This window comes from Lonchura striata, chromosome 1 (assembly GCF_050655825.1).
Source record: "Lonchura striata isolate lonStrDom1 chromosome 1, ASM5065582v1, whole genome shotgun sequence".
Taxonomy (NCBI): Eukaryota; Metazoa; Chordata; class Aves; order Passeriformes; family Estrildidae; genus Lonchura; species Lonchura striata.
In genome coordinates, this window is record NC_140703.1 from 95,207,832 (window position 1) to 95,229,939 (window position 22,108).

Sequence of the window (22,108 nt, forward strand, 5' to 3'; positions counted from 1 at the left end):
TATTACCGTTACTAATGATGTTAAAGAAGTTATGACTCTTATACTGTAAAAGAATCTGAAGCATCAAATGTGCTCAATACATGCCTCAAACATATTACTACATGTCTTGTACGCTAGGAACAGTGCAGTAGAAGTATGACTATTTCTGACTGGGTAGGAGGTGAGAGTCAAATAAGGGGAATAAGTTGTCTTGCATCAGATTGTTGATGAACAAAAGGAGTATTTTTCACAAGCACTGACATACTGAACAATACAGACTTCAGTTTTTGAGAATAAATTGTTGATCAGTAGTTATCCTGATTTGCACTGCAAAAAGTCTCAATGATCCAACTGAGCTAAAGTAGAATGATGAAGCACAACTATAAAGAATATTGCACAGCTATTTGTTTACATGTTGCCTGTTCAGGAGTTCTAAAAGTAGCTAAACCGGTTTTTCTTTTGTCTTGAAAAGAGCAGGTAAAGATAAACATATGGAATTAACATATCTATGAAGCAAGAAGGATTCCTGTCAACTCTCAGAACCAAGCTATCCTTCAGCAGTAATTTCCAGCCATGTCTTGTATAATCTACAGCAAAAACACTCATGACTTCCAAATCTTTATGTGTGGGACCTGATTGCTCACCTCTTCACATTTGCACTTGACTACATGTTTGAGGTTTCAAACTGGATTATTTTACTGACTCTTAATTTGTAATCAGGGAAAAAAGTAAAACTTCCAAAACCACAAGCATTTTGCCTACAAAAGCTTTCAGAGCACACTTTGCATAAATTCACAACTACAGAGGTCAATGATCAGATTGAAATCAGAAACTTCTGTGTGTCTGAATGACCCCTTCCAAGGGCAAGTGCTCTTGGTTCATTACCTGTGGGTTTTATATCCCGCTATGTGTTTATATGTTTTTTAAATTAGGAATTATCTGAACTAGGTTCTGCAATTAGAAACAAGGAGCTCTGCTTTTATTAGAAGCCATAATGAGTCCTCAGCCACTTGACCCTGACAAGGTGTTGGAAGGGTTTTCTATGGTGGTTCCTGAAAATGGAATATCCTCTTCAAAACCAACTAATCTCAATAAAGTGAGAGACATTCTCATATCTATTAAGTAACAATTTATAATTCAGAAGAAGATTTATGAAAACAGCAGCATGTCTTTTGTCTTCTATATATAGGACAACATTAAATGCTTAAACTAAGTGAGCACTTTTGCAACAACTTGTTGGCAGTTTGAAATCCTGTGAGGAAATTAGTTCATGGCTTCATCACCTGCAAGTGAGCTATCACAGCTTACCCATGGCAAGCATTCTCATAAACCTTGAAAGCTGAATGATTATAGAGATTTTCCTTATCATATTGGAAAGGTGGTATCTTAGAATCACACAATATGTGGAAAATCATCTAATTCCAACCCCCTTGTCATGGGTAGGGACACCTTCCACTAGACAAGAGAGCACAAATACTCTATCTAACCTGGCCTTGAATACTTCCAGGGATGGGTCATCCACAATATCTCTGGGAAAACTGTTCCAGTGTCTCAATGATCCTGACAGTAGATGTTTTCCTAATATCTAATTTAAACTTTCCCTCTATCAGTTTAAAGCCAATACCCCTTGTCCTATCACTACAGCCTTTATAAAAGTCCTTCTTCAGCTCTATCATAGCCCCCTTTATGTGCCAGAAGGTGCTATAAGGTCAACCTTGTTCAGCACTCCAGGCTGAACAACCCCAACTGTCTCAGCCCATTCACACAGGAGAGGAGCTCCAGCCATCTGACCATCTTCCTCTGGACTCACTCCAGCAGGTCCATGTCCTTCCTGTGCTAGGGTCCCCAGAGCTGGATGTAGAACTGCAAGTGGAGACACAAGAGCAGAGTAGAGGGGGAGGAGCATTTCCATCAATCTGCTGCCCCCACTACTCTGGATGCTCTGGATGCAAATTGGCTTTCTGGGCTTTGGTGCACATTCATTGACAGATGATATTGAGTTTCTTGTCAGCCAACATCCCCAAGTCCTTCTCCTCAGGGCTGCTCTCAATCTTATCTTCATGTGTTTTCAGGTCAAGGCTGCAACAAAGCAAAATGGATCTTGTAATAACAGTATCTGGATAAAAAGATGACTCCTGGCTCTTGGCAGTTTCAAGATCTTCTCTCTTAAGTATTTCCAGACTAAAGAATTATATGGTTCTAAGATTCCTTGTCATATTTTAAGCCATTGTTTGAAAGTTAAATGTATGAAAAAATGTATGAAAAAAACAGAAACAAGGAAAGAGAGAAAATCTTGCTTCCTAATTTTCAACTGTCATGATTTTGTGAAACTACTTTCCTGTCCAGTGGTACCTTTGATATGTTCTCTGATTGTACCCAGCTAAATCTTGCTTTATCTTCTTACAGAACTCTCACCCACCTATTATTTCCATGTATGAAAAGCAGAGGGAGACATAGGAAATATTATTTCTCCAAATAAAGGGATTTGGAGCTATCACTGTACAGGGAAAGGAAAACATTTCTAACACATGTAGACATATACTAGAATAGAATTTGCAGACCTTTTGTAAAGTTTGAATTGTGAATCCCATGTTCTTATAAGGGCTTTATTTGTAGTAACACCTAAGGAGATCATGTTAAGTTTACAGACAGCAAAAGACACATGCACACATGCATTCACGAAGTGTATCTCCATGCAATACCACACTTATGACAATACAATTTATTTTATGCCAAGTGCTGTGTGCCACAGATTGCTGTATCAGCACAGTACTCACAAACTCCACCAGTGAGTGGAATTAATACTCAGTGAGCTTTTTTATACTCAGTTCCTAGACATGGTCTTCCAAAACTGATTTTTTCTCTCTCTAGAAAGCTTTGAGTCTTGAAGCCCTGTCATGTCTCAGACTAGGGGCATGCTTTTCTCCACTGAGGGTTAAATGATCATCTCTTACATTCCCACACTGTGAGAGAATCTTTGGCAAATTTTCATTATAATTTTGAATTCTGGCCCAGCATTCTTATAAGCTTATTTGAGTTTGGTGTAATCCTTAGTTTTATACAAGTAATTCTATTCAAATAACAAATATTTGGGTCCTAGATGACTCTTAAGAGATTTAATGTGGAATCTCTGCTTCCTTCCAGTTTGCCAATGATTACTTTCTTGGAACTTAGGAACTTCTTCACAGCCATCTCTTTATCTACTTGGAAAGCAACCAACAGTCTAAGTGATGAGATGATTCAGGTAGGTGGCCTTCATGTTTGGTCACAAATTAGCTGGACCACCAGCTTCAGAGTGTATTACAACAGCATTAAGTCCAGCTGTCAGCTACATAGTAGCTTTCCTTCAGGGTTAACACTGAGGAAAATAGTATCTTTATTAATGAGCTGTACAGTCAATACATTTGTGCATAATACACAGCAAATTCTGTGTATGCAGCAAGATGAAGGGGAGTCAATGCTTCACTTAATCTCTGGAGGACAGGGCTGATGTGTCAGTGGATGCTGGCAGCCTGAAGGAATGGGCTGGCAGAACATTAACATTGCTCAAAAACAAATTAAATTTTTGGATCCCTAGTGGAAAACCCCTATGTAACAAAACTGGTTGGGGGGTTGATTGGACAGGAAGCAGCTTTACCCATGGGGGCAAGAAGTTTCAATAGCAATTTCAATAGTAATTTCAAAAGCAATTGCAGTAAAGGAATCCAACCTTACCACCCCCTCCAAGTCCCTGAAAGGAAGTTGTAGTGAGGTGTGGGCTGGTCTCTTCTCACAAGTAACAAGTTGAGTTAGGAAGAGAGGAAATGGCTTCAAGTTGTTCCAGGAAAGTTTAGTCTGGAGGTATTTAAAAGACTTGTTGATGTGACATTTAGGGACATAGTTTAGTGATTGACTTGGCAGTGCTTGGTTTACTGTCAGACTCGATGTCAGAGGTATTTTCCAATCTAAACAAATGTATGATTCTCCTTTCTTCCCCTGAATACAGTGTCTCTTTCATGATGAATAATTTGGAGTCAATAGGGTTAGGAACTGGAAGCCCAGAACAGCCAATATGGAAACCCAGTTTAGTCCTGCCTACCTCTCCAGAAATAAGGCACTTAAAAGGCAGGTCTTGTGTAATTTCCTTATAGGAATTGAATCCTCACTAGGATCTGGCCTTTTATTCCTATGCAGGGATTACATAAAATATTAGACAAATACTTTTTTTTTTTTAATTAGAATATCTTATTTTAATGTGTGGCAGGATGCTTGTACACACACAGAAATAAGTAAACCATCTGTGGGCCACAAAAATCAGCTGGGGTCAAATCCTGAACTTAACTGAAGATCTTTGTAAAATCATGGACTTAAATTAGGTCCACATTCCCCAGCTACAAATCAACCTCTCTGTTGAACAAATAAGACTGCCACAGAATGTTATATCTTCTCCAGAAAAGCAAGCAAACTTACACAAGATATTTGATAGGAATCATCCATCACTGTGCCTTTGATCAACTAAATAGAATGTCTTTCCCACCTTAGAGAAGCTGAGGTTTGGGTGTTTGTCTCTCCCAGGAGAAAACAGATGCACCCTTTCCAGGCTGTATGATGTCTGACTTTGGTGACTACTCATGCCTGGTGAGAGCTCAGGGATTACGTAGGAGAGAAGCTTAAGGCAGAAGGAAGCCTTTAAACTTTGAGAGCTTTGGGGACATTTTCTTGATCTTAGATGATATAGCATCTACCATGTTACTTATGATAATTCTAAAGTTCAAGGAGCCCCAGTCTCATAATGGACATAGAATATATATTTCAAATGCACTAATTCCTATATTGTCTTTTTTTTACTTTTGCCCTTTTGTGCTGAATTCATATTTACAGACATGGCAGCTATGTCAGTAAAAGATAGATGTGAACAAATACTTTCAGTAATCACGTTACTAAAGTATAGATTGAAATGACTAGAGAAGCAATTTCTATTCAAGTTATTTTTAACTGCATTGACTGATTGTGACTAGATTCATTAGGCAAGAATTTAGACCAAATCTATATTCAAGCTACTAGTTAGCACCATGAGGAGGGTCATGATATCTGGAAAATTCCAAAGCATTTGCCCAAACTTACCTGTCTGCTGAAGAATGTTTTCCTGTCTTAGTCCTGTCAAATTAGGCAATTCCTTGCCTATCTGATTTGCAAGGGTCTGACCACTCTTTTAAGGATGTTCTGCACTAAAATCAGCTAGAGATGGTGTTAATTCAAACAAACTACATGGACTTCTTCCCAAAAGGATACATAATCAGGTTCCCTAGTTTTTGAAATAATTTCCTGACCACCAGGTTGTGCCATTTTGTAAGACAGAGGAGCTATATCTGCATAAAAATCAATTTAATAGCTGTGGCTATTTCAACATCACAACTTTCTAGCCTAGTGGTTTGGTCACACTTGGACAGTGAGAAAGCTGCATTCCAATACTCATTTTTGGAAACATGTAAAACATAAAGCTTAATTTATATTAAGCTTTAATTAGAATGAGTTTGCAGCACATTTCTCCCCTTTCTCTGAGAGTATATGACAGATTCAGCACTTTTCTTTCTGTACTCTAATGAGTATCAGGAGACAGGTGACTACATATCCAGGTAGACTGAGAAGGGGCTAGAACCCAAATAAAACATAGCAAGGGCACAAATATTAGCTAATAACTATCACATGAACATTGCTATGACAGCAATATACCCGTGCTTGTCAAATTTTCCCTGTTGATACTTCAAAACACATCAGCAATGCTCTTGCATTTCACAACAAATATCCATTAGTGTGTTTTTTTCAGAGAAGAGTGAATTTATTAAAATGTATGTTTGTGAAGAGTTGAAATCATGTGTAAATTCAGGCTGCATCCAGGACATAATTTCAGCTAGCAAAAGTGAAGAACATGTTGAAATAATTAAATATTCTATTTCAGTATTTTAAAGGATTTTTTTCAAAATATAGTCATAAAGGTTATGCTGTAATTTAATTTAACAACATTTTCTTTTTTATCATAAAAATATGATTGAAAATTAAGCTAAGCTGAGAGGAAAGGAAATAGGAAAGTGCTAAGAGGGGACTTAATTCACATATATGAAAACCAAACCAAGCTAATTAAGGTTGAAATAAATATGTCTAACTAATTTACAAGGAGGTTGTTTTGTTTACTGTAATAAATAAAAAATCCTCAAGAAGTCAAAGCATGACTTGACTGAACTTTTGCCTGTGGCACTTCACAGCAAAATGCATGACTTGACCAGATCCAGCATACATTCATGGGTTGGTGACAAGGCCAAACCACAGTGGGGAGAACAGACAATCTTTGCTAATGATCTAATTCTCACAGCCACAGTATAAACCAGCACTGGTATTTATTTATTTCTTCTCAAAAGGAAAGTCCTGAGTATACAGAGAACAGCAGAACTGGAAGAAAAGCATTTTCTTCTATTTTGTTCAGCTATTGTCAAATATTTATGCTCAGGTGGTGTTTTCTTTTTAAAAATTGTATATTTAAAACACAAAGCCATGAAATGTTTAACACCATTCTGGAAAACTGATTTGTACAGAGTTTAGTTACATTTATTATTTAACAAGTGAATAGTAAAACTTACTTAAAGTTCCTCCGAGCATTTCAGATATTAGCAGGCTTTATAGAGATAAGAATAACAGGATTACTAGGGATGCTAATACTATACAGCATAATTAAAAGCTACAACTAATATGGCTATTACTATCACTTTAGAACTATGCTACAATCTATTATGCTTTCTTAGCAAGTTAATGAAATTCTTTGTCCCACACACAAAGGATCTGCAGTATAACAAAGTTATTAATGAAAGTAATTGAACCCGTTAGAATAAAAAAGGATCACTGGCAAAAAAAAAAAAAAAGGGTAAATGCAATTCACTTACTCAACAATCATACTATTGTTTTGTAAACAATTCAAATTTTTAAAAGGCTTATCACTTCATGCTGTACACAGATCTTTTGAAAAATATCGGTGCATGTATTTCTTTGAACATCTAAATCAGTTTTAAAAGCAAAGTTTTGCTTAAAAACTGCAACAGGAATGTAACTTCAGCAACTAAAAAACACCAAGTGATATTTCAGGAGTAACAAGTAAGGTATACAAGCTTAAAAAATTTTCTCCTGCCAATAGACATTGTTTTTCTTTTATTGTGGCTTAATACGGTTTCATAATTTCCTTGGCTTTAAGATCAATGAGTTTTTAAAGTGTAAAATGCATCTGATTCCTCTTACCTTATGCTGAAGGACAGATTGATTTGTTAGGCATTTCGGTTTTTTCACGTATTAAAAATTAAGCAATAAGGCACAATGTGGAGGAGTGATTATCTGATGATAATCCCAGCATCCTGAAATTGCTTTATTGCAAATATAAATATATTTTAGATTTTTCACTGGATATTATGGGCATTAGCATGCCCATAGAGTTTCATTTTCCCCTTCAGAATATTAAATTCATAAGGCTTTTTTTTATTTCTAAGCTATTTTTTAATGTGCAAGACAGGACTTCATATAGTCAAGAAATACTGTAATTGGCTGGTGTATACTCCACTGGGGAGATTAATTTACAAGCACTGTACAGTTCTGCTAAAACTACTTTTCAACCTTTCAAAATGTCAATAGTATATTTCCCAGCCCTGTAAACACATTTTGATACACAATATAAACTTTAATGGTAGTTTTAAGACACCTCTGGGGGTATGGTTATTTAAGCAATAAGACACAGTGGGGTGTGAATTATGGTATAATAATTCCCCACTAACTGCATTGTTAGGCTCAAGGCCAAAGGCCAAGAGACCAATGAACACACTAGGTGTGAATTATGACTTCATAAGTCACACTCTAGAGTGTCTTACTGCCGTTATAAAAATATTTAAAACATGTTTTAAAGCAAGTACTTTATTCCTAGAGTACTGTACTTTAATGGAATATAATGAAAAATCTTCCTAAGTAAAAATTTAGCCATTATGTAATAACCTGAAATTAAAAAAAAAAAATTGAAACAAACAAAAAAAAGTCTTCTAAGTTTGTCATATTGCACTGTGGTGACATGCTTTAAAGAATAGCCCCAGAAAATATATGCCTTACCCAAGTTTGCAAAAAATAGCACAAAGGCCTTCTTCACAGGGAATTATAATCTGCTTTGCTCATTGTCTGTAGAATCAGATTGCAAAAATCAGGGGTGTACTGGCTTCTCTCATGTAACTCTGTTGCTGAAACTGCTAGAAAATCTACACACCTTTTTTTCCACACTTGTCCATACTGCTGTAATAGGGCACAATGTGGACTTTGAACAAGTAGCAAAAAAGTTCCTTAAGACCTCATTTGAACTCCTGCAGCTGAGCTCCTGAGGTTGCTCACAGTTCTAACACAACTTTTGGTAAGGACGGCAAGTAGGATAATGTATATTTATACTGTTTCCCGTTTTAAACTCCATTTGACAAATGCCTTTTCTCCCCTCTGGGCACTCTCGCATTCCAAGTGCAGCAATGACAACAGTGTCATCTGGAGATACACAAGCTCACCTTACAAATAGCTAAGTGACTGCGAGCAAGCTCACTGCAGCAGCAGGGATTTTGGCATGATCTAAACTGGCTTCTCAGTCAGTTTTTACAGCTTGTCTTAAACTTCCAGGCTGCTGTGGATTGATTGCTAGCAGTGGCTGAGCCAGCTAGAGAGCACTAGGGTTAGCAATATGATAGAGTTTATGGCAGGGCTGCTTGCCAGACCCATTTGGGGAGCGATAAGCCTCAGGGCCTTCTGCACGTCTCAGTGCTCCGAGGTGCTCAGCACTGCCAGGCTGGCTGGCTAGAGGTTGTTGTGGCTATGGATAGGGATGCTGTGCCATGTAGGGATAACAACCTGCATCCTGGAAGCAAAATAGCTGCAAGATCAGGTTAATTAGCTCTTCTGCATCCAGTTCTGGAGCTGTTGCATTTTGCACTCACAGAGGGATCTCTGTGTGTCCCTGGTTATCTGAGCAAAAAATCAGAAACCTCAGTTCTTCCAGGCACAGCCTCATTCTAACATAACTGTGTAGCAGGTGAGAGTTGTTTTCTGCATAACCTCACTCACAGGGATTACCTGCCCCTCCTGGATAAAGTAATTGTCTGTGGCCATTTACATCAGTCAAAGGTAAGATTTGGAATCTAGAGTTCCTCATTCTCCATGATATAGAAATGGATAATCTTATACAGAAAACTTCTGTGAAGCTAACAGGGGTAACAAAGAAAAATTCTGAGCTAACTTGGTGTCTCCCCTTCCTTGTCCACTCAAAATGTCTGTTTTAATCTCATGCAAGAGAAGATGCTTAATTCTGCCTACAGATTGATGATACTCATGGGAACAGTTTGAGTTTTGTTGCTTCCCTGAATAAACAATCAAACAAGCATGTGGTTGTTTTTTGTATTCACCCTGATTGAAACTTCTGTCAAGCATGATGGAAGAACCTACAACTCTATGTATTTTTTCCTTTTCCAACAACTTCCATTCTTGCCATTCTATACCTAGCTTACATTTGAAAATATTTGTTTTACATCCACTTGCAAAACTGGAAACACTTTTTCCTGGTTCTCAATAGGAATGGGACAAACAACCAAGAGAAGTGTTCCACACTGGCTCTACATACTCCAAGAACTTAAAATAAGTCGCCCCAGGAAAGTACCTTTAAATATATATGAATTACACCTTTTAGTGGCAAAGCAGTGTTTCAAAGACTGCTGGGCAATAACTAAGTTCCCAGCAGCATGTTTTTCATAAATTAACATTACTGCTCAGAACTCATCTACACTGACTAGAATGCTGCAATTTCTGAAACTATTGCATTACATGAAATTTGAGTTATAAATGCATCACTGTGCTACCATAATAAGGACATAATACTTTGATATACCCATCTCTGCAAAGCCTTCTGGCCTGTAACAGTAAATCATAGACCTATTTTCATACCTCATTACTATTATGTATCTTTCCACTGACACCTGACCTTATGCATAATCAGTTATGAATTTCAAACCACACTTGTAATCTAAATGAATGCCTCATTATTTTACATAACCCAGAATGAAATAAGATTTGAGATGTAATTTCAAATTCACAGTTCACACATTCAGAAATGCAAGTCCATCAAAAAGAAGTAATGGTCTCTAATTCATGACTGTGAACAGCACCAGATCACTCCTACACATAGGAGCTTTGCAAGAATTTCAGGATTGAATTTTAGAAAGGATATTGCCAGTTCTGAAAACTGTTAAAACTGTGTTAAAACTGTTTGGTATGTTGTTAAAGATAATCTGTAAAAGAAAAATGCAAGTACTGAATTTATTACCTGTATTTTGAAGAAAGAACGACAGCACCAATTGCATGAAGTTATAAAACACCAGAAATAGACATGTAAATAATCTCCATGGAACACAGACATCTACAAAGAAATATATATATATGTATACATGTAAGATAATAAACCCATTCATTAGGGAACAAGAAACATATTTTTGTACTGTATAAAACAGCTGTACAGTGTGCACACAGACTTTCCTGATCTCTCCAAAATGTCTGTCAGTCACTTCTCCCCATCATCATTAATATATTTTCTTCATTGTCCATGGGAGAACTTAGTGACTGTTTTGTACTTTTAAACTAAGTACTTATAGTGCAGTTTGTCTCCATATATATATATACACATGCATACATATATATACTTGCTGGTGCACACATATATGTATACATGTATATATATATGAAAAGAACAAATACACACATGTACACACACACACACACACGTGACAGATCTAAACAACTCCTCCATCCTGTGCTATTGAATTAGTGCTTGTAACAAATCCCTGCACATTTTGTGAAGGGAAGAAAACTTGCTGATTGTGCAGCTTGAAGTCATTAGATGGTTCCATTTCTAACAGTCTGCAAGCACACATCTGAGTCATATGGTGGTATCCCATATGCCTGAAGAGAGTCTGTTGCAGGAGGTATCTTCTACCTTCTTCAGCAGCGTTGGCTTCTTACAAGGGGGTGGAGGTGGGGCTGAGATTCTTTGCTCAGTATTGTGCAATATTTGCTGCCAGTCTTCTCTCTCTTCACACAGCTTTCTTCTCCAATCTAGAAGCTCTTGTAGAGCCACACTCTCATTTTCGGAAAGTCTAAGCTGATGAATTACCTGTGAGAAGAAAATAATAATAACAGTAACAATAATAATAATGGTGGATAAAGAAAACAGATCAAGTGAGCCTGTTAATAATTTGAAGCAAACTTGTCCTCCAAAAAGGTTTTAAACTCTTTACACTGAAAATAAAGAACATTAGTGATTTAGAATTGCCTTATTGCAATCCCATGGGTGAAAGTCAGAGTCTGAAGTCACAATGTCTGAAGCTGTATGAAGCAACTGCCAAAACTGAAACAAAGAGAAAAAACTCCCCTGTGTCATCAAAGAGTGCAGTAACACAATTCTCTAAAACACACAAAGCAGACTGCCTACAGCTGCTGCAGGAGTAGCAAGTTTTTTTCCTCTAAATATTAATATCCAAATAACCATAACCAAGAAACCATAACCTTTGTTGCACATTAGAATCAGTAAAGCTACTTGTCAAAGACAGGTGTTATCCTCAGCACCAGGGGCCAGTCCTGGTCTTCCTCCAGAGTATACATGAACAACTTTAACTCTAGTTTCAGTTGCCCTGAATCTATTCATAAATTCATTCTAAAGTAGTCACTGTTCTGTAATAGATTCATAATACACATTGAAGAAACTGTTCCCTTCCATTTAACTCTTCTATTGCAGTGATTATTTATTTTGTTCAAGTCAGTTTGATGCCCTCATGGCAGCTCAAGTCCATGAAGCAATGAAGTCCATCTCACCATCTTTTAAGACTTGACACTTATACAGTAGAGAAGCCCCTTGAGCTAGTATTGAGATCTATTGGCTTGGGAGCATTCTGTAGCAGGAGACATTTAACTAGAAAATATGAAACAAGCCTATCATAACATCTAATAGTCCACAACCCTTATCCTGTTACCTTCTTTCTTAAGAACCTCAGGAGCACCTCTAAGAGGCATCTATGGCATGACTAAAATGCCCACATTTCACCTCACACAATGGCCTCACATTAAAGCTGAATTTTACTTGTCATAATGAGGGATAGCTGCATCCTAGTTATGAAAAGGAAATTATGTGCAGTGCTCGTGGGATACCCCACGCATGATTAGTTCCAGTTATGAGGGAAGCTGAGTGACATGAAGGGCATTTTTGTCACTGATAGACAATGGGGTTCCTGGGGCCCAAGAACTGTCTGTGGGCTCTTCCTGTGGCTCCTGCTCTTCCCTCATGGAATAGCAAGTGGCTGGGTATAGAGGCTAACCAGGCTTTACATTTCAAATTTCAAATATGTCCTGTGCAAGTCAGACCTTTCACATTCACATGGTGTCAGAGAAGGAATGAGCCCTTGCATGGATGTTCCTGAATATGTACAGGGAATTTGCTCAATTTCTGGTTGGTTGATGCTTCAAAGAGAAACGCGTTAGCTTATAATAACAGTTATAATAAAAAAAAGCAGTTTAAAGTTCTGAATTTTTTTTAAAGAAGAAAAAATGAAAATGTTTGAAAGAATTAAAGTGTATTTCAATTGTATATCACTATCAAGTTAAAAACCTCTTTGCTTTTATATTTACACAAAATGCAACAGGGCATCTCAGCAACTCAGATAAAAATGAAATGTTTCCCATATATTGCTAGAGGGACATTAGAGAAAAAACACATTACCTTTTTTTCAGTGGTTTATAGAAGATTAGAAGACAAAAATTTTCACTTGAAAACAACTTATCAAGAAAGACAGGTCAGGTGTTTTACCCTATACAACAGCTGGGTAGTTTGTGAGTCACCATGGCTTACCCAGTCCTGGCCATTTTATGTAGTTTTATATGAGTTTAAATTATGGGCATAATCCATTCTGAAACACACATAGATTGGACTACAGTCTTCCCAATTTTGACACCTTATTTGTCCCTAAATTTTAGAAATTCCAGGAATCTACACTAGGCATGCTTCTTAGAGAGGTGCTGGAGCACACAAGAACCAAGTTTGGTTAGACTATAATTGCAATAGTTTTACATGAAAGATTTTCAGAGATAATTAATCAAAGGCATGCCTGAATACTGGAGGATAAATATAGTCATAAAAAATAGATATTTTAAAACTGTGTTGTTGGATGTGTTCTGGTGACAAAAGTTTGATGGCAGGATTAATGAAGTCTGGAAGAATTTTCAGATTGAGAGATGGACAGAGTATTTGAAAAGAGACAGTATTAGTGCCATTCCAAGGAATATAAAGGCACATAGATACATGTAAGAAGTAAGTGCATTTTGCCTGGGCATGGGATTGACAAATCCTATTTATGGCTTAAAGGCATTGAAAAGCTTTATTATACTGGCCTTGCTTATGCAAGCTGTAAATTAATATTTGGTTATCACTTAGAGCTCATTTTCCAGTGCACAGTGGAAAAAAAGTTGGTTCAGTTCACAAATAAGTGTACATATTTTATCTCATTTTCTAAAACAAGGATGGAAAAATATCTCAAACATTTATTCACTGTGAAACTGATCTGGTAAATTAGCTGGAAAACAGCCTGAATGAAGGACATGAGATGAAACTAGAGTCAAAATGAAATGGGGGAAAATGCATAAGAAGTGGCAGAGCTCTAAATGAACCAATTAATTTAATTAGATCTATTTGAATAACATGATATTTTTTCTCCATTTATGATTAGACCTGTGACGAGTTAAATATCTATTATACATATTCATTATAGAAAAGGTACATGGAGCACGATGTAAAACAGTAAGCTATGTTTCTTCATTATTATTCTATATCCTGAAAAGGTATTTTGTAAAGGGTGAATGATGTGTGTAGAAATTAATTACTTTAAGACTATGGATCTTTTTAATGGACATTAAACAAAAAACTTCCACCACCTGTATCAGCAACAACAACTGCAGACCAGGATTTTCATGCTCAAAATCAATGGTCAGTCAGACATTTGGGCTAGACCCACAAAACACAGTATTTGAATACTGGCATTTAATAGTTCTGCCTTTGGGTGGAAACACCATCTCTGTGTTTAGTATCCAGAGTTCTTTATGAGCAAAGAAGAAAAGCTGAAGTATCAAAGTCACACACAAAAGAAGAACTTGTGGAGTTACCGCAGCTATTAACCAGAAAATGCAATGGATTGAAGGATTTAAACAATATCCATATTTTCCACTGCAAAATATGGCAAGATGGACAAAATAAATTTGTAACAAGCAGCCCAGGGAAGAGCTTTCAGGATTTCTTTCCACTTCACACCCCAAACTCTAATGGTATAAAAGCAAATTCTCTCCTCCTGGCATCAGGGATTTTGTTTGGTGACAGAACTCCAATGACTCAGTTCCATCACAAGATGTAAGGAAGGACTTTCATCATTCTCCAGAAGTTAGAGCATATTGAAAAATTAGAAGATGTGGATTCAGCTTCTCTGTGCTGGTCCTACCTGAAATGAAAATAATTTTCCTCTTTGCATTGGGAAATAGAAAAGAAAAGAGCTGATAACACTGCAGTGAAAAGAGCTGATAACACTGCAGTGTTTTGGCTGCTGCTGAGCAGCACTAGCACAGCCTCAGTGCTGTCTCTCCAGCATTCCCACCTGACCAGTAGTCTGGGGATGGGCAACATTTTGGGAGGGGACACAACTAGGCCAGCCTACCCAAAATGACCAAAGGGATATTCCATACTATATGAGATCTGCAGATTAAAAGTAAAAGAAGGGGGAAGGGGGAACATTAATTATTTACAAAGTTTGCCTTTCAGAACAACTTCCCCATAGGCTGAATCCCTGCTTCTCAGGAAGTGGCCAGACATTGCTTGCTGATCAGAAGTAGAGAATAAAATCTTTTTGTTTTCTTTTCTTTGCCCTTTGCTGCTTACACATGCACAACCTTAACTTTTACTTTAGTAAACTTTCTATATCTTGAACCATGAATTTTTTTCCATCTTGTTTTTACTCTCTGTCCTGTTGCAGGGGGGAGCAATAGAGCAGCTTGGTGGGCACTTGGTGTTCAGCCAGGGTCAAACCACCACAGTTCTTTCAGGTTAAGCAAGAGACCAAGTTCCCACATGCTGAGAGGACACTGCAACTACAAGGGGTAAACCCTGAGTGCAGAGCAGAAGGACTCTGACTCCTGTGCTTTGGGCTGTCAGATTAGTGTGATAAAGCAAATCCTTCAGAGAGAGCCCCTTGCAGTTTTAATGCACAAAAAAACCACTGGAGACAGAGAACTTTGGTTACATGCTGGCAGTCATGAAAGTCCTAGAGCACAATTTTGCCTGTACACATTTGAGTATTGCATAGTCATTGGAGAATGAGGCCCTGAACTGCCTTTTGGATTTAGGCTAGTAAATTCTGCCTAGATTTCACTTTACAGCTTAAAGAAGACATTGGATTTCAACTTTGCCTTAGCATTAAGATGAGTTGCTATAAGCTAGGTCAATAAATTATTTTAATTATAGTCTACTTCATATGCAAGTTAAAAATTCAGCAAGTTTTTAATTATAGAAAGTAAAAAGTTTCATATTTTAAGTAATTTGTGACAAAAAATATGCCAGATAAAATGACTGACACATTTAAAATTAACTCAAGTTATTTAGAGCTTTAGCTCTAGAATCTCAAGAAATTCATTCTGCATTAAAAGATCAAACACTATAACTTTACAGAGGATGTTTTGTAGCATTCAGAAGCAAAGAACTTAATTCTTTGTGTGTCAAATGCAACAGAGTCTTAATCATCAGCCTATGACTAAAGGGCTCATTACACAGTCTGAAAACCAGATTTATTATTGGTAGATTCTTTTCATTCTTTCACCTCAGTTTGCTCCCTCACTAATGAAAGGTAGGGTTTACCTATTAAAAACTATGTGTATACTACTCTAGTAATTTTTTTCATTTGTAAGTGCATTGTTTTTACTAATATTCACCAGAAATGAAGTATTTAATTACATACGATAATTACATATTATTTGAAACATACAAATAATGCACTTTGCAAAAAATTACAGTTCTAGTTTTAATTGCTTCTTTATGTTTTAGTAAGATTCCTGCTTATAGATATATAAGCACAACAGAAAATCACAGAGCAATTTAAGGACCTGCAAAGCATATCAACCTGTGTTCCTGAGACATTTGCATTTTCTGGCTGGTTCATATTTTTTATTTGGAGAAATAATGTCATTTGTTTTATTCAATAGATTTATCACTGTTGGTGCTTTAAAGTAATTGTCAGTAAATGCTCACAGTTAATTATTACATCATTAATTTGTCTCTTCCATTAGTGCAATTGAAGTCTCATCATGGAATCACGGGAAGACTGAGTTCAGAAGAGCAATGATTTTACCTTTCTAAACTTTTATCAGGATCTAAAGTGAATTATGTGATAAATGTATAATGTTGATGATGAATTGTCATAATTATTTTAGAAATGAAACTGCCTTGACAAAACCCCTTTTTAAAATCTCTTTCAGTTTGTAGGTTGCTGAAATATGAAAGCCAAATAAATTTCAGCCATTAGGTGACCCACAATTAACTTTATTACAGCCCTCAAAAGCAGTTCACAGACTCCAGTGGATCTTCTGTGGATCCTCAGTTTTAAAGACAATAATGGTAAGGATGTTCTCACCTCTGGTTTCAAAATTAGACACCATTTCATTCAGTAATTCGGAAGATAATTCTTACTGCATGCAACTATTAGCAAAAGCAACATATTTTGATTCAACTTATATGCAACTCCCACAAAAATGTTTCTAACTCATTTTACTGGCTTTATTAATTTTTTTAATCTGACAAGCCCTGACTTTTCCCAAACATGCATGTCACAACTTTATTTCCAAACTACAGAACAGGCACACTGCAACCTCTCCAAAAAATCTTAACCCATCAGGTACAAACAGATTTGTTTGGGGTTTTCTTTTATGTTAAAAAAAGAGCAGAAAACAGGAAAGGATTATTTTTTTACCAATTACTGAATCAAGGAAAATTAAAAATCTGTTAGTCTACATGTTATTTAACAATATAATATTAATTTAAATATATAAGGGGAAAGCACACAATAAGCCAGAGGTATGTTAAGAAGCCTAGGTAAGCATACAACATAAATCAAATCAATATATAAATTTGTGTTTGACTGGGAAACTTACATGGGCCATGAATGACCCCAGCACAGAGCAGAGAGCAGCCATGATAGATGATCTTACGTGATTCAATATTCCAATTAAAATCCTCAAATAGAAACATAACACTGGGATCCAAACTGATTCATGGGATTGTCATGTGAATTCTGGGACAGGCATTTTTTTTGCAGTAGCAGATCCACTGAATGTAATAACTTGATATGTGATATACAAAAATAAAGTGATTTTAGTTAATTTTTCTTTTAAACTGATGATGGTTTTTCTTTGTGTTGGAGCAACTTTATAATATCCAAAAAATAAAGCTCTGAATGGATGTCAAATGGGCTCATTGGAAAGGAGAAAATGGCAAAGACAGGTATTCTTTCTGGTGCAAATCTAGAATTTTTCTGGAGGAGGTATGCCAACAAAACATTAGTGAGATCCGTAAGAGAAAATGCAATGCCTTTCCTTTTTTCTAAACAGGAAAATACTTCTTTCTCTCTTAGTTAAAATTTCTAATTAAATCAAAAGAATAAACTTTTTTTAGAAGAAATATTGCTATATAGATGACATACCAAATGAAGTAATAACTTGGCTGACCTATAAAAATTTGGGTTAATCTTGAAAGTAACTTTGTACTTAAAATAAAATTTAAGAGGAATAACATCTACTAACAAAAATGCATTGGAACATAATTCAGGCAGAAATGTTTTCTCTTCTGAAGAAATTTATGGCTATGTCTTGGATATTTTTTTCAAGGGACAGATTCCAGTTTCTTCCAAATATCAGGTGTGGAATGATGCTGGAAGAAGGATAGTCTTGTGTCAGAGATCATTCAAACACAAGTGTCTTTGATTGCCCAGTCCAGCCCTCTGCTATCACATAGCACTTGGAAATCTCCCAAACGTCATCCTAAAACATTAATTCCACTGTTTGCCTTAGTTTCACTTTGTGATAGGATTTTACAGAAGAATTAATGAAAGAAAAATGTACTAAAGATAATTATCTACTAAATGAATTCTGCCTCCGGAAGCCCTTCCTTACAGACCACTGAAAACTGAGAGATTATATTTGCAAAAGGGACATCTTGTGTCTTTGACTTTATTCTGGGTAGCAGAGGCTTCTTTTTTTAATTGGAAAGAGAATCTTGGGCTACACACACCTATACTGTGCCTCAGGCAGGGTAGTTTACATTCATCATCTAACTGCAATTCTATTTCAGGTGGAAGGTGTCTGATTTTCTGCCTTACTGTAGTGGTTTCCTCTAGGTTTTTTTTTTTTTTTTTTTTTTTTTGTTCTTTTTTTGTTTGTTATGGTTGTTGTGTTATTTGTTTGTTTATTTGGTTTTTTGTTTTCATTTTATTTGAGGGGGAGGGAGGTGGTTGTTTGGTTTGGGGTGATTTTTAAAATTATTATTATTTTTTGAAAATTAGATTTTAGTCACAAAACAGGACCCGTCTTCCATAATTTTGTATCTTTTGGTGAAGTAGTTATATCAACATTATTAAAATATATCATTAATTATATCACAGTATTTCCAATGAATTATGTTAGCTATCTTCCATGCAGACTGGCAATATCTCAGCAATTAACCAAAGACAATATATCTTTGTGAAAAAAAATCTTAAGTACAACTATAATTTGAAATCTGGTAGAAAATATTAGTACAAGGTAGGCAATGTTCAATAACATATGACAGTACATATCAGGCACACAGATTACCTGAGCTGCAAATAGAGTTGGACAAGTCCATACATTCAAAACAAGAGTGTTCTTTATTTGGATCATGTGGCATTCAATTTTTAATTTTTGTTTTTTGTTTTTTTTTTAGCTGAGTGTTTTTAACTCTAGATTTCTGATGTCAACTAAAAGGTGACACATTCTAAGAGTAACTAAAACATCAACCATCAACAAATATCAAATTTGTTTTTTTTTTTTTCTCTAAGGTAATATTTATCTCCAGATAAAGAGATTATGCAATGCTCTCTAAAACCTTCAAGATGTCGTCCTAATTTGCCTCTGATTCTTGAGAAAAATATGTTCAGACAGAAACTGTGTCTTTATCAAGATGAGTTCTGAAAACAAATCATTTATCACAGAGATTTTTGGAATAGCTCACCTAACAATGCTAATGCTGCTTTGCACCTAATATAACACAAAATATCTGACAAACTAAGTCATGGTGCTACTTAATTTATCTCTGACTTTTTATGACATTAATGGAAATATTTTATTTTACTAGATAGAGACTATGCTTGTCACAATACTTCCAAAGCAATTACAAGAGCAATCAACTTCTATTTGCTGTAGTTGGGTATCATCCTTTGTTGTATAAAAACACTTATGGTCAAATAATGTTAGAAGAAAACATTTAATTTACGGTCTGTTAGCAATCTAAATCTCTGTTATCTGCATGCAGCAGGGTGTGACAGCAAGAGAATGAAGGGCAGAGGAACCAATTTATTCCCTCTCCCACCCAGCACTTCTAAGTGCAAAGTGCAGTGACTCTCCACAGGTGCTGACAGTGGGGTGGTAGCACCACACTCCCATTGAGGTCAGATTTGAAGCAGCCTTTTAGGGTGAGCCACTGGCCATTGTGGCAGTCCAGGAGGGATAATTACACCCTTTAGCCAAACACCAGAGCTTAGGGAGGGCATGGGGATACTCAGGAGATTTCGTTCCCTTCTCTTCTACAATCTCATTTACCAGGGGCAAATGCAGTGAAGATGAAGCACTGGAGACAGAAAAGGGGCTTGGAATGTGTAGGGAAGTGGCTGTGACATCCACTGGTTCCAAGAGGAGGATCTGCTCTCTCACCTGTGGAGGTCACAGCGGGCAGATGTGGGATATACCTGCTTAGCAGAGGGGCATCATCCCTCCAAGAGCCCTTCAACATATACAGAAGATAATGCATTTACTGCTGAATTCACACTATGCATTACCTCATACCATTTAATCTATAAGGCACATGCTTTTGACTGTAAGACTTCTAAAAATAAAGCCACAATGTGTTATAGGACCTGATTTTCGTTGCTGTGTCATTACAAAGAATATTCTTTGCTACTGTCAAAGCAATGAACAAAACACAATGCAGGGGGGTATACTGATTCCAATCAATGGTAAGTGTATTTTATGTCTTTTGGATATTGCATGTTTACAAAGGTGTTAGTGGTTTTTTTTATTATACCAGATCTGTTTGATTGCCACTTTTTTTTGCTTCAAAGGTGATCAAAGATTGCTTCCAGCTAATGAGCAAACATGATGGACAATAACAATGAATGTTAGAGCCCAGTGTTTAGGACTGTGACAAAGGGTGGGGGATAGTAACACATTGCAACACATTCTTGACTATTCATTCTCTTAAACTTTTGAACAGTCAACAAAAGAAGTGATTGGCAACAAATATTAAATAAAGCAGGAACAAAGAAGACCCTTGAAACCATAATGAATATGCAGCTCTTTCTGAGAGAAAACTGCTGAAAGCAATGAGATTTCATGAAATAAGAGCTGTGGCTTAAGCTGTAATGAAACAACAAATACATAGTTCACGAATATGAAAAGACACTTCCAATTTAACATTGTCAGATGTTGGCTCCTATATTACTGCAATCTGCCAAGCTGCACCATGGGGTTTAAACAAAATGGAAGAGATAAGACTGCAGATTTTCTAATATAACCATATGTGAAAAAATAACCATGATTTTTTAATCTCACCTCTTTGAACACATGGCAGATAAAACATATTTCAGAAGTGGGTAACCAAAATCCTATACCAGGGTATGTCATATGTCTGATATTACTTAACCTAACAGGATGGAAAGCTGCTTGTTTATTTGTGTCTTGTTCTGGGAGCATTTCTATAGGATTGAATGTATGTGACACCATCATTACAATTAAGCAAATATTCAGCCATTCAAAGCTAAACTGGACAGAGGATTTGCATCTATCAACAGAAAATTTAATACCTTTCTTCTGGGACAACTGAATCATCAGGAGACTATAGTTAAGACCTAACTTGCACAGAATGAACCCTATAAATGTAGGTAATAATTACAATTATTTTTATTTTATCATACATAAAAGATCACATTGATATGTACATGGATATGAATATCATATCTGGAATATTACATAGACTTTCTACTTTTTTCCTCCTTAGTCCCTCTTTTTACTGGATCACCCTTTGCTCTGTCCTTGGTTCTTTCCCTCCTGTTCTTATCTTCCTTTTAGATTTTTTTTCATAACTTCTTCAGGTTGATTCCTTTTCTTTGGCTCTTCTATATTTTGTCTTTCCAAATCCCTTATTCCATTTCATTATTTACCTTCTCTCTCAGTTATTTTATTCTTTTTCCAGACTTACTTCTTAGAATCATCCATTATCTGTGCCTGGTTTACTCCCCACTCCCACCCTCCCCCCGCCCCCCATGCTTATTATCACTCTAGTCTTTAATCTGTCCCTTACTTCCATCTGTTCATTATCTTCAGGTTGTCCATCTCATCCTGTTACAGACAGACTATGTTGCTTCTTGCTGCCCACATAAGAAGAAAAGGAATCTTTTAGCTGGCTAGCTTTTCTTGATTCCACTATATCTTTCTCACACCACTTCCCACTTCATAGTGAATGGTAATAACAACTTTAAAATATCATTGAAAAAACCCTCAAACCACCAAAAAAACCCTCACAGTTCCAGATCTGTGCAAAAAAGACAGGGCCTCTTAACTTTTGTGTGAGGTACAAAGAGATTTGCTTTTATTTGCTCTATTTCATCTTTCTGCCGTTGCTGACATTACAAAGAATTTATATATTTCAATGTTCTTTATGCCCTTTTAAACATAGACACTCATAGCAGCTATTGAGAACAGAGGAATCACTAAAAACAGTCTGGAGACAGCCCATTGG

The 22,108-nt window shown here is 36.4% G+C and overlaps 1 protein-coding gene across 7 annotated transcripts in view; it reads right to left on the reverse strand.

Annotated features, from left to right (window-relative positions):
• Positions 1-1,942: 1,942 nt before the first annotated feature.
• MYO16 (myosin XVI) overlaps positions 1,943-22,108 on the reverse strand; it is a 356,937-nt gene continuing 336,771 nt past the window's right edge. For 6 of the 7 annotated variants that reach the window (XM_021545590.4, XM_021545595.4, XM_021545596.4 and 3 more), the window contains exon 35: positions 10,313-11,176. In XM_021545590.4, the coding sequence (XP_021401265.3) occupies positions 10,943-11,176 (234 nt within the window). In that variant the 3' untranslated portion in view covers positions 10,313-10,942. Of the gene's footprint in view, positions 2,059-10,312; positions 11,177-22,108 lie in introns of those variants that run through there. The other variant, XM_031503852.3, reaches the window with a different exon arrangement.